This window comes from Podarcis tiliguerta (genome assembly GCF_965153285.1).
Source record: "Podarcis tiliguerta genome assembly, chromosome: 3".
NCBI classification, from domain to species: Eukaryota; Metazoa; Chordata; class Lepidosauria; order Squamata; family Lacertidae; genus Podarcis; species Podarcis tiliguerta.
The window spans coordinates 21,015,313-21,027,978 of NC_139536.1; the positions used below are offsets into that span (position 1 = coordinate 21,015,313).

A 12,666-nucleotide genomic window follows, 5' to 3' on the forward strand; every position below is an offset into this window, starting at 1 on the left:
CTGCTGCCATGAAGGTAGGAGATGAAGTTTAGCCTATGCATGTGGCAGACTTGTAGTTGGAAGAGACCTGGGAACTAATTCTAGTCCAGCCGCTGCTCAGTGCATGAAATTATTTCTGATAAGAGATATTGCAAGTAAGTGGAGACAGTGATGCCCTAAAATGACCTGCTACAGTTTTTTTGTTTTTACTTTTGCTTTAGTCATTTTTATTGGCTTTTTAAAGTCTTAAGTATAGAACCTAGGATAGAAAAATAAAAAACCGAGAAACACAATACAACTGTCAAGAAAAGGGAGCATGAATGGTACAATCCAAGTAACAAGTAATTAAAAACACACACACATACACACACACACCCAAAAGCTATTTAAACACAGCATTCAAATTTGGTCCTTCAAAGCTGCTGCCCCTTTTGTAAAGAAATTACAACTCATAGATTTGGAACAAACCATTGCCACTTAGCAATACGCATAGAGTAAATTGAAGGCGCTTGAATAGCATGCCTTTTCTGCAACAAAACACTTCTCTTTGAAAGCTTCCATCTGGTGGACGGGTTCGCTTGTCCAGTATTCCAAAATGAGTCCTTCTCCCTTTTCAGTTGCGACTGCTTTGGTATTGACTACTTTGCCACTGTTGACAACATTCGTGCTTAGCTTTACAGTAGCTTCGGAGGGAATACCAGGAACCGAAGCCTGCAGATCTGTTACGGTCTGCAGTCCAAAATTTAGGACCACCATAAACACTTGATCTAGCCCATCCAGTTCCCTCACATATGCAAAGACGTCGCGGTCATTCCAAACGTAACACATCCATCCTCTAAAAATGGGAAGCTCGTTGGCACGAATGGAACTGAGCTCTCGATACAAGCTGAGTGTAGAATTCTGTTGACTCTCTTGCTCCTGTAACGTAATGGTTGCATCCTTTAGTCAATTCTCAGATACTGAAAGTAAAATCATTTCTCATTCCATCCCTGCCTGTGACCTCTGCTGCTCCTACTCTGCCACCTTCTACTGCCCCCTTCAATGGCTTTTCTCCTTGCCACCGCTATGCCTCCCTGCCCATAGTGCCACCTCACCTACTGCCTTCAAATGACACTTATGCACATTGTTCTCTCTCGGCCTTTGTCAACCTCTCCCTGCTCTGTTGTTTCCCCATTATCTATTTTAGACTGAAACCTCCTTGAGAGCATATGTTACCTCTAGAAGACACCATGTGCATTCTGGTCCTATGTGCAGCGTTATGCGCAAGCCTCAGCTGATTGATCAGAGGGGGGCAATTTTAAGTGTTGTGCATAATTTTAACAGTTAAAGTCGCCAGTTATTTTTTAGCCTTTTTATTGTGGTCTCAAATGGGCTCTTGAGTTAAACGTACCATCATTCATTTTTTTCAGGCTATTGAGTGTTTTACTGTAATATGGAAGGGAGGATAAAATATTATCTTACAGCAATGAATGGCTGCTTTATTAAATTGAAAGATACTTTACTCTTTCTGATAAGGCAAAAAAAGCATCTATATTGAGGTATCAGCAATAGGCAAATGTTAGAATAAATCAGTGCAATTCTATGCATGTCCACATGGAAGTAAGCCCTAGTTAGTTCAATGGGGCTTACTCCCAGGTAAATAGGTATAGAATTGCTGTACACCAATGTCATCTTAACCTCAGAAGTAAGTCCCACTGAATTCAGTGATGCTTGCTTCTAGGTAAGTGAAATCTAGATTGCAGCCTTACTTCCAAACCAGTGTGTTTCAGATTGCAGCCTAAAATGATTTGTCTGCCAGTCCTAGGTAAGTGTAATGCATAAGCACACACCGATTTTCCATACAATTTGTTTCAGGCTTAATAGCTACTCCTTCCCATCAACTCTGAAGGTGGAAAGAGGGTCACTACTCTGAGAATCACCCTGAGTTTTACTTCTGTGCATGTGAGGGGGCCTCATTCAAACTGGGGCTGGATTGTCACACTTACATTTTTAAGTATCTTGATAATACTGGCCCTGCTAAAGAAAATAATTTGTAATTTATTTGAACAAGAGAGAAAAGTGCTTCAGACATCATACTTACCTTCACGTTTATATTTTGATAGTCAGGATTTACAGGTATCCAGATTGAGTTGCCTTCGCTAAAGCCAGCATTAAGAGTATCATCCCACTGCATGGGTGATTTTTCTGGAAAGGTTGCCTTGAAAAAACCAAGAAGACATTATTCACTGCTAATGCGGGGTCACACGGAAGTCAATTTCACATAAGTGGGGCGGGGGGATGCCTGTACTTCAGGTGTGGTCTGACCAAGGCAGAATAGAATGGTACTATTACTTCCCTTGATCTGGACACCATACTTCTGTTGATGCAGCCTAGAATAGCATTAGCTTTTTCTTTTGCTGCTGCATCACACAGTTGGTTCATGTGAAGCTGTTGTCTACTAACACTCCTAGATCCTTTTCACATGTACTGCTGGCAAGCCAGGTGTCCCCCAACTTATACTGGTGCAGCTGGTTATTTCTGCCTAATACAGAACCTGACATTTGTCCCTCTCTTTTTTTAAAAAAAAAAATCCTAGTTCTCCAATCTGTTAAGGACATCCTGAATCCTGATTCTGTCTTCGGAGGAATTAGCTACCCCTCCCAGTTTGGTGTCATCTGCAAATTTGATGAGCATCCCCTCAATTCATACATCCAAGTCATTTCTAAAGACTCTGAGCAACAATGGGCCCAGGACAGAACCCTGTGGGACCCCAGCTGTCACTTTTTTCAAGGATGATGAGGAACCATTAATGAGCACTCTTGGGCTTGATGTTCTTGGACTCCAACTTGCATCAGCCCCAGACAGCATGGCCAATGGTTAGGGATGATGGCAGTCATAGTCCAACAACATCTGGAAGGCCACCAGTCCTGTTTTAGGAGGAACGAGAACAACACAGGCATTGGGGAGGGGGGAATTAACAGCACTGGGAAAGTCAAGACGGCTTGATCATCAACGAAGGGTGAAACAGCAGCAGCAGCATCCTCAGTAGCGTGGTTATTGCATGGGGGTGGAATTCGAGCATTTCCAAACTCACATTTTCTGATGTGGTATCTTCCATTCCAATTTCTTCACCGTAATAGGTTGTAGGTGTTCCAGGAAGAGTTAAAAGAAGCATGTTGATGACATTTATGTATTCCTTCCCAATCCGAGAGGAAATTCGAGCACTGTTGGGGTTTCCAGCCTAACAGGAAAGTATATTGTTTTATCAGACTCCAAAGGCACCACCTCAATAAAAGCCATGTAGATAAGGGATGGGATATCTTTCTCCACCCACAAGCCACAGTCCCTGATGGGAAACCTGGTTGCAGGCCATTGGTGGGTGACTTCAAAAGAGGAACAGACAAATTCACAGAGGGCAAAGTTATCAATGGCTACTACCCACAATGACAATATTCCATTGAATACCAGTTGCTAGGAATCAAAACTTGAGGAGAATGCTGTCGCACACAAGTTATGCTTGTGGGCTACCCATGGACATCTGACCAGTGTGAGAATAGAACGCTGGACTAGATAGCGTATCCTGCGAGTGTCCAGGAAAAACCAGGACATCCCATTTTTTTCTCACGAGAGAATGGCAGACATTTCTAGTTTGTGCGGTTTCCCCCAGGAAAAAAAGTGCTTCTCAAGGCTGCAATCTCATGTGGCACCCAAAAATGCATGTTTTGGGGCACTGTGCCCCCCAATACACTTTTTCGGGGGGGATTGTGGTGCAAGATCATGGTGCCCAGAATGGTCGCCGTTCTCTCACAAGAGAAAATGGGAAGATGATGTCCCAGTTTTCGCCTTCAAGGTGGGGGGTGGGTGGGTATGAGATAGGCCTTTGGCTTGATCCCACAGGGCTCTTCTAGTGTTACTGTGTCTGGAGACAAAAAATGAGTGGAACAGTGAATGTGTCTTAGCTTTGTATAGTAGGACACATGGCAGCCAGGCAAGAGGAGCAGGAACAGCAAGGGGAGTGGCCTGGGAAGGGGGTGTGGCCTAGAGAGAGTCCTGCAGCCTGGAAGTCTGCATTTGACCCAGGTCCTGAGATTTCCCAACCCTGGTTTGAACCATATCTTGTTATAGCAGTATGAAATTGATGACTGATTGAACTGGTGAAGTCTGCCTTTCCCATGAGCATTGTCTTTCTTTTTTAATGTCCTGTACTATGGAGTACTTGGTTAGACTACAGCCCTCCATGGAAATATCTTTTATTGTATATATTGACTGAGTGCTTACATGTTTTTTAATCACAGCACTCAATATTCACAATAAAACTGGTTTAATATTGCTTTCTGCTAAAAGAGATTTTGCTCCAGCAGAGCAGAGGGAATAAATTGTTCCAAGGCCCCAAAATACAAAGCAATGGTGAAGTCTAATTATCAAAGCCAAATAAACCGCGTGTGACAAAATATTAAATTTAAACAGCAGGGTACCTAATTTTTTCTCTCAAAGGTACAAAAAGGAGCACAAACATACAAATGCAGTGTCATCATTTTGATCATTTGAAAAGTTTTCAGTATCCTGCTGTACTAGGGGAGATTGTCATGTTGATTTAATTTATTGGACCCCAGTCCAGGGAGCCATGGGACTGACGCCTTATTCTCAGAAGGGTTTTTGAGGGGGATTTTTGCTAAACCTCACACTCTGACCGCTGTATAACCAAAGCCAATCCAAGACACTTTTCATCCTGAGACAAAGGACAAGATGGTAGCCCCACCCTTTGATATACAGAAGCCAACTGGACTGGCAGCTGGCAGCTGGCAGCAAAGCATTCTTTACCACACCTGAGGGCCGCAGGCTAGCTTGGAGGATGCAGAACAAGCAACAAGGGACAGGCAGAAATGCCCTCCAACTTATCGCCACTACTCCCTGCCCCCTCCACACCACTATCTGCCGGCTCAGACAGCTGCCTCACTCTGCCAAATGGTAGGGCCAGCCCAGTGGACATGGCATACCACCTTTGAAATGCGGCGAAGGGGTTAAAAGCAGCCATCTTTAGGAAGCCTGCAGCTCACTGGATGTTCTTAACTATTTCTGGGCCTTACTCTGCCTCACAAAATATTTGTGGACATATAAAGGGATAACCACCCTATCTATAATGCTGCTATAAATTTAAAGGCAAGAGAGGATGCAAATATGATTAAATAAGTAAAACGAGCAATTATTTGGCCACCTGCAAATGTCATAAAAGGTTGTGTGCCAAGCTGGGAGACAATCATAAGCCTTCGTCACCAGAAGCTTACCGCCCAGTTCGGCCATTTGCCTTCCGGCATATTCTTCATCCACAAAGACACAATTTCAAAAATGCCATTTCCTGATATTTCTTGCATGTTCATGAGGTAGAAGTTGAAAGGGAAATCTGCTTCTTGAATGAAAGGTGTCCCATAATACATCATGGTTCTCTCAACGTCGTCATGGTCATTTGCCTCCGTGCCCATAAATCTTGAAAAGAGGACAACATCTGTTTGGTTTTCTTGCCCGTGGTTTTCAGAAGTGGCATTCATTTGATATAACAAAACGGAAAATGGAAAACCTGCCACAGGACTTGATAACAGAACACTGGGCTCTGATTCTCTTTGAATCCCAATAATGATTTACATTTTACATGGCAAAGTTCTTACAAGGCACTGTAACAATTACTGGGCTGAATCCAGACTCAGCATGAAGAGAGTTATGTTTGTGGTATGTTCCCACAGGTAGAAGGAAAGGGGGAGTTGCTTTGAAAAGCAGCTCTAGGGAGTTGGTGGACAATCCATAACAGTTTAAAAACTGTTTTTGTTTTTTACCGTAACAGTACCTGAGATGGCCCAAGGGACTGCAGGGGGAAGGGCTGATCAGGAAAAATTGCCTTCCCACTGTCCTTCCTCCAGCAGGAACCTCTGTTGGACTGGAGTCCCTCTAGTGGTATAGCTAGATCATTTAAGACTCTGGACTTGTTGGTCTTATGGGACCTCCTCTCCTCAGATAGCAGTGTGTGTTATTTCACTTCTAAACGTGGTAAGCCAACTGCATTTGAGGGGGCGCTGTTATGGGGCCATAGATGTATGCCCCAAGTCCTGACCCTGATGGTACCATTGTTGGGATCTAGGGAATCACATCCAGCGCTTTCCCCAGGGGGTACTCAAGGCTACGCAGTACCGGCACGCCTCCTTTTTTTTTTTGGTTAAAAAGTGTGACACTGTAACAACTTCATGGTGAGTTCTGGCACCCATTTTTTTGGGGGGGGGAGCACTGACATCTATCTCAAAATGACTCTTAAGGCATCTCCTCTGTCTGTGGTGAAATTCAGTTCTCCCATATCTGAATTGTTCCGTGCTGAAAAAATGTTCAGCCCCCATCCAGAGTAATTTATAGTGCTAGGGTCCATTGAGAAGAGCAAATAATTGGACGGGGATTCTGGTCACTAAACGGATGGAACTCTGTAATTTCACTTGGGCCTCTGAAATCTTGGCCAAACACAATAGGCCTCTCAACAGCTGGAAGGGTTAAGTACACTGAACATCAAAAATGTTCTAATTCCACAGGAGTCAGACGCCGAGTACAGCTGGTGCCAAAACACAGCATTCCTGTTCTAGGGACATCTTTTAGGCCAGGGATGTCCAACAGGTCGACCACAATCGACAGGTTGACACTCTGTTGTTAGAAGTCGATAGCGGGCTCATTTTTGTCTGTGGGGGGTAATGAGCATTTGGCCTCGCCCCCTCCCTTTTCCCGCACATGATTTCAAGAACGGAAGATGGAGTTTCCGCTGGCTGGATGACTTATTGCTTACAGATTGATGTTGCACCTCCCCCCCCCAAAAAAAAAGCTCAACAACTTTGACCTGCACCCCTAAAAAAGGTTGACAGTTTAGACTTTCCTCCCTAAAAAAAGCTCAAGAACTCTGACCTGCCCCCACCCCCATGGGTACATCACTTCTAGTTTTTTATTCTAGGAGTAGATCACAGTCTCTTGGGAGTTGGATGTCCCTGTTTTAGGCTAATGCGATACTTATCATTATCAAGTCCAGTGATGAAGGACCAGTTGCAACTGGACACTGAACTGTAATGATAAATCATTAAAACACATGATTGTATACCGTACTTACTTGAATACACATTGACAGTACAACTGGCTGATCATTCACCTATATCAGGTTTTGGCTAACCTTTGGCCCACCAGATGTTGTCACACTCCTACTTGGGCCCCATCCTCCTCCTTGCTGAGTTCCACAAAGGCAGCACTGAGACCAAGACCCCATCCGCGCTGCACATTTAAAGCGGTATCATATCTCTTTCAACTGTCATGGCTTGCCCCACAGAATCCTGGGGGCTGTAGTTTGTTAAGGGTGCAAGGTATTGTTAGAAGGCCCCTATTCCCCTCACAGAGCTAAAGTTCCCCATGGTTTAACAGTCAACCCCTCTTCCCAGGGAACTCTGGGAACTGTAACTCTCCAAGGGGAATACAGGACTCCTAACGACACTCAGCACCCTAAACAGAATTCACATCCCAGGATTCTTGGGGGGGAAGCCATGGCTGTTTAAAGTGGTGGGTGCAGATGGGGCCCAAGGAGGAGGAAGGTGGGCAGCCAGCGCCACCCGCTGGACTGGATGTAAGAAGGCAGGTAGTTGGGAGCTGGCTGAGAGCGAGCTGGGTTTGGTGGGGCAGTGCCCCATTTGCCCTAAAAGGCCAGACTTGAGAGGCAGGCCATGACGTAACTAATAGGGCCTCCCCTGAAGATGGTAGTCATAGGTAGGCAAACTAAGGCCCAGGGGCCGGATCCGGCCCAATTGCCTTCTAAACTCGGCCCACGGGCGGTCTGGGAATCAGCGTGTTTTTACGTGAGTAGAATGTGTCTTTTTATTTAAAATGCATCTCTGGTTTATTTGTGGGGCATAGGAATTCGTTCATTAATTTTTTTTCAAAATATAGTCCGGCTCCCCACAAGGTCTGAGAGACAGTGGACCGGCCTCCTGCTGAAAAAGTTTGCTGACCCCTGATCTTAGTGGATTGCCAGGTCTATATGAGAGAAGGCATTCTTGCAGATAGTTCCATTGAGTTCCTGGGATGGGATGGGGGCATTCACTCTTACCTGCTAACGTTTTCAGACTGCTTCCTAGGAAAAAGGGGCGACGTTTACCATCACAGGAAAAGAATAAGAAATGAAGACGTCGTGGTATTGTTGTTACCTGTATCTTCCAGGCTCACTGCTGAACTTATCCATGGTGTGGCGAAAACTGCGGACAATATCGTGCATGCCAACCTGGGTGGTGGTGTAGTCGTGATACAGTTCAGAATAGGCTGTGATAGTGTCCTTGAAGAGCAATAGGATATTTGTCATTACTCCTCTTCCTAACTTTCTAGGCCCTTCCAGAGATAGACATCTGAGATAATGGCTGCAATCCAGAATGTTCCTCTCAGAAGGTGTCCTTTATAACAGTGTTCCCCAACCTTGGGCCTTCAGCTGTTTTTGGACTACAATTCCCATCATCCTTGACCACTGGTCTTGCTAGCGAGGGATGATGGGAGTTGTAGTCCAAAAACAGCTGGAGGCCCAAGGTTGGGGAACACTGCTTTATAACACCACCACACTTCTTCCCCCTCCCTTCCTCAAGTTATAAAAGAACTGCAGTGTGGGTGGTGCTTCTTTTTTTTAAAAAAAGGGGGGAAACCTAGAATGTTGAAATGGATAGATCAGTCTATTTCTGGCCTGCACCGTTTTCACCACCACTCGCTCCTAAATCCATTCCGTTCAATTTCTGCATTAATTTGCAAATTTGTAATAAAAAAAATCCTTGTGGAAACGAATATTTCCTTTTAAATACATATTTAGATTTTGTTTTCTATTTAAAAATACATTTCTAAATGTATCATCTCCCAATACATTTTAACATTTAATATAAGAGCTGCATCAGAACATTCAGGAAGTCCAAAGACCAATGGATGACCAAGTTCTGATCCACATGTTGGCCCAGGAAGTAGTATTGACCAGGTCAGTTCCTACTGCAATTCACAATATTTAAAACTACCTTTTATTTTCGTACATTTATATCCCACCTTTCTTCTATCATAGAACCACAGGTGCCATATATATATATATATGGTTTATAGGAGGTCATGAATGTCTAGCTAGAATTGAGTCCAATAACTTTCCAAAAGTCTTGGAGGCAATGCCCAAGAACATCTGAAGCTAAATAATACCAGTGGTCCATCTCTCCCAGTCCCAGCTGTAGCCTTCCAAGGTCTCTGGCAGAGGCCATATTGACATAGGAAGAGCCTTGCTGGATCTGAACAAAGGTCCATCTAGATCAGCATTCTAACAGTGGCAAACAGGTGCCTCTAGGAAGCCCTAAGAAGGATGTGAACCCAACAGCTGACCCCCGCCCCGTTTGTCCACAACACATGGTGTTCAGAGCATAGCTGTCAACTTTTCCCTTTTCTTGCGAGGAATCCTATTCGGAATAAGGGAATTTCCCTTTTTAAAAGGGAAAAGTTGACAGCTATGGTTCAGAGGTACATTGCCTCTGAGAATATAAACTGCCTCTGAGCCTATTCAGCTAGGGCAGCTCACTAACAAAATGTAAGGAACCGTTATCAGTCCGAAGTGTGTACTACTGTAAGAGGACGAAGGAGAAAAATTGTTACCGGATTTTGGGATTTATTGACTTGAGGCTCATCTCTCAGATGCGTTGCTTCCAGCAGGAATTTGACAGTACTAATGCTAAATCCATCGACACCTTTGCCGAGCCAAAATCTGATAACCTCCTAAACGGATAGATGAGGCAGAATTGTTTTGTGTTATGTCAGAAATCACAGCAAATACATTTCATGTATTTTGAGTTTCGTAAAAGAAATGCAGATTGGCTTAAAGCTCTGTCAACAAGAGGTGTGGAGAACCTTTGGCCCTGCTGATGTTACAGAGCTACAGCTCCCATCATCCCTGGCCTATAGCCATACTTCCTGGAACTTGTGGGATCTACAACAGGGGTTCCCAAACTGTGGTTTGCAGACCATTCGTGGTCCACAAGGTTCACTCAGGTGGTCCATGGAGTGTCTGTAAAAGTACAGGGAGGGAGGGACCGCTTGGAGAGCGTTGCAGGGGAAAGTAAAGACCTTTGTGCTTCTTCTCCATGCTAATTCCTCACTACAAATCTCCCACTCCTGGAGCTGTTTTTTCATAGAAGCAGCCTCTTAGCTCTTAAGACATGGCTGCACGCCACATGTACTTTAGCCCTTATTATGGGCACTCAGTAGAGGAAGTTTACTACCTTATGATAATCATGTGTGGTTATAGAAGTTGCAGTGTTAGGATGAGATTTTCTGCATGGAACAGGGGAGTGGACTGACCTAAAACAGATATAGATCTGGACAGAAGGAGTTTGATTCAGAGAAGTTGAAATCAGGACAGGAAGTTAGTCATGACTAACCATGATTCCAATGGGAGCTAAGTGCAACTAGCACCCTCTGGATTGTACTCAAGGTCAGTTTGGAAACAACAGAGTGATTTTGAAATAAAGGACTTGAGAGCACTTCCATAGCGTTTCAGTAGAATTATTCAACCTAGAGCCCTTCAAAAATTGTTAGAAGAGCTGACTATTAAAAAATAATAATAAAGCAGACTTCCGGTTTGACTCGCGGACAGCGAGGAAGCACGGAAAACCTCGTCAGGGTTTTCCTGGCAACACGGGGGCTTGGGGGAGTCGCAAGGGCACTGCGCACCCCAAAAATCTCAAGGGGGGGACTCTTGAGGGACAGGCTACCCAGCAGCGGAGGAGCGGTTTCACTGTCTTTTCAGGGGGGTTTTCGGAAGAACTCGAGGACGACGAGACTGCAAACGCAAGCGGGAAAGCACCGACCCTGTGTTGCGATGCCTTCAGCTTCCCCTCAGAAGCGCGATGAATCTCCAGAAAGATAAGAATAAAATCCTTGGCGAAAGTGGAATATTTTCACCCTAAAACCTTGAAGATCGTACCAAGTGATTTTCGGATGTTTAAAGATTGAAAGCAGGGAATTCATCCCGGTTGAGGGGGGAAATGGCGCAGGAAACAAAGTCGCAAGAATAAGAAAGGAAGTGACTTGCTGCCTGTCTGAGTGAGTACAAAACAAAAAGTCCACAGCAAATTTTTTGCTGCGGCAGATAGACTTATCAAATACAAAGTAACTAATAAGGAACTGATTAGAGACTTTGAATACCTTTAGTGCTGGAAAGACAAAAGTTAAAAAGTAACCGCGTTCATTTACTTCAATAGAGTTGCAGTCAAGAAGACTGTGAAAAGATTTGAGAAGGCTTTAAGGAGAAGGGAAAAGAATGAATGCATGAAATTTTGCTCCCTCTTTTTCTTTGTGTGATTAAAAGAGATTTCATTCAGAAGGGGGATGTACAAGGATCGTTAAAGGACTTTAAAGAGATAAAGGAAGGAGGCGTATAAAGTTAAGATTAAAGATTAGATTAAGATTAAATATTAAGATTAAGATTAAAGTTAAGATTAGCTCTAACTCTCTGCCTCCTCCTCGCCACATTAAGTGAACAACTGCCTCCTCCTCGCCACATTAAGTGAACCTTCCACCCTCCCCTGTATTAGGTTATATTTGAAACTCCTGCCAATTTTCTTTCTTTAAACAACATAAAGGACTTGGGGAACATTGAATTACACCTACTCTTCTTTTGGAGGGACTCCCTAAACCTTTTTATTTTTTTACAATTGCTGAAGCGGCAGGGATTGGCTCTGCAGGAGGATATTTTGAAATGGACTGAGTTGGAAAGAGATGGAAGATTCTAGACTCTTACCTCAGTGGCTAAGACTGGAAATTACACCTACGCTCTCTGCTCCATGCCTTGTTATACTGAACTCACCTCTTTCATTATAATTTAAATTCCCTTTCCAAAACTAAATTATATTTGACCTTGCAAAGCTGAATGAACTTTGGATTTACTTAATGACTTTCAACATTGAGGACATTTGGTTAATTTGATACCTATGTGAAACAAATCATGATTCCACATTTTGAGGTCTTTTTCGGGGGGGGGGGGTTTCGACGAGACAACAATCGTGGAAGACTCAAGTTGGATTAAGCTGACAAGTGGCGGAAGACACCAGATTTGACTAGAACTGATTAGGATTGATTAGGACTACCTGAAAACTATTCTTTGTTTACAGAAAAATTATTTTTCCTTACTCTTTGCTTTTTTCGATCTCTCCGAAAAAATTATGCAAATAGGACTATTTTTCAACTAGGCTAAAAGTAATTGGTTTCCTTTAGGGAAACAAACCAAGTTTTATTAGAGGACTTCGTTTGGGGGTTTTTGTGGGAAAGATCTTTAATTTAAATCTTAAAGTTTCTAATTCTGTGCGTTCGGAGTAAAATATAATTCTATATAAGGTGATTTAAGGTAATAGACATCTCAGCTTTGGTAGATATATTGCGGACTCAGAGAAGAAACTATGGAACATTCTGTATTTGTGTTTGTATGATGTTTACTATTTAGATTGGACTGGGTTTTGTCTGTATTTTTGGTAACAGAGACACCACTCAGGTCTGGAATCCTGGGAGGAAGATATTGGGAGGTACAGGATTTAGACAGAGCAAGAGAGAGTGATTGTGAGCCCTCTAAGGGAGAGACTAGGTAATAAAATTGACATTCTGGGAAAATAACATAAAATGTTGGGGGGAAATGGAAAAAAGGCA

At 43.5% G+C, this 12,666-nt stretch overlaps 1 protein-coding gene across 1 annotated transcript in view; it reads right to left on the reverse strand.

Moving 5' to 3' along the window:
• Positions 1-316: 316 nt before the first annotated feature.
• The window catches only part of SLC3A1 (solute carrier family 3 member 1), a 31,781-nt gene continuing 19,431 nt past the window's right edge, over positions 317-12,666 (reverse strand). Inside the window, exons 5-10 of the mRNA XM_083433062.1 lie at positions 9,625-9,744; positions 8,169-8,293; positions 5,244-5,442; positions 3,053-3,199; positions 2,060-2,176; positions 317-897 (exon numbers count right to left, since the gene is read on the reverse strand). Of these exons, the coding sequence (XP_083289188.1) occupies positions 457-897; positions 2,060-2,176; positions 3,053-3,199; positions 5,244-5,442; positions 8,169-8,293; positions 9,625-9,744 (1,149 nt within the window). The 3' untranslated portion in view covers positions 317-456. The remainder of the gene's footprint in view (positions 898-2,059; positions 2,177-3,052; positions 3,200-5,243; positions 5,443-8,168; positions 8,294-9,624; positions 9,745-12,666) is intronic.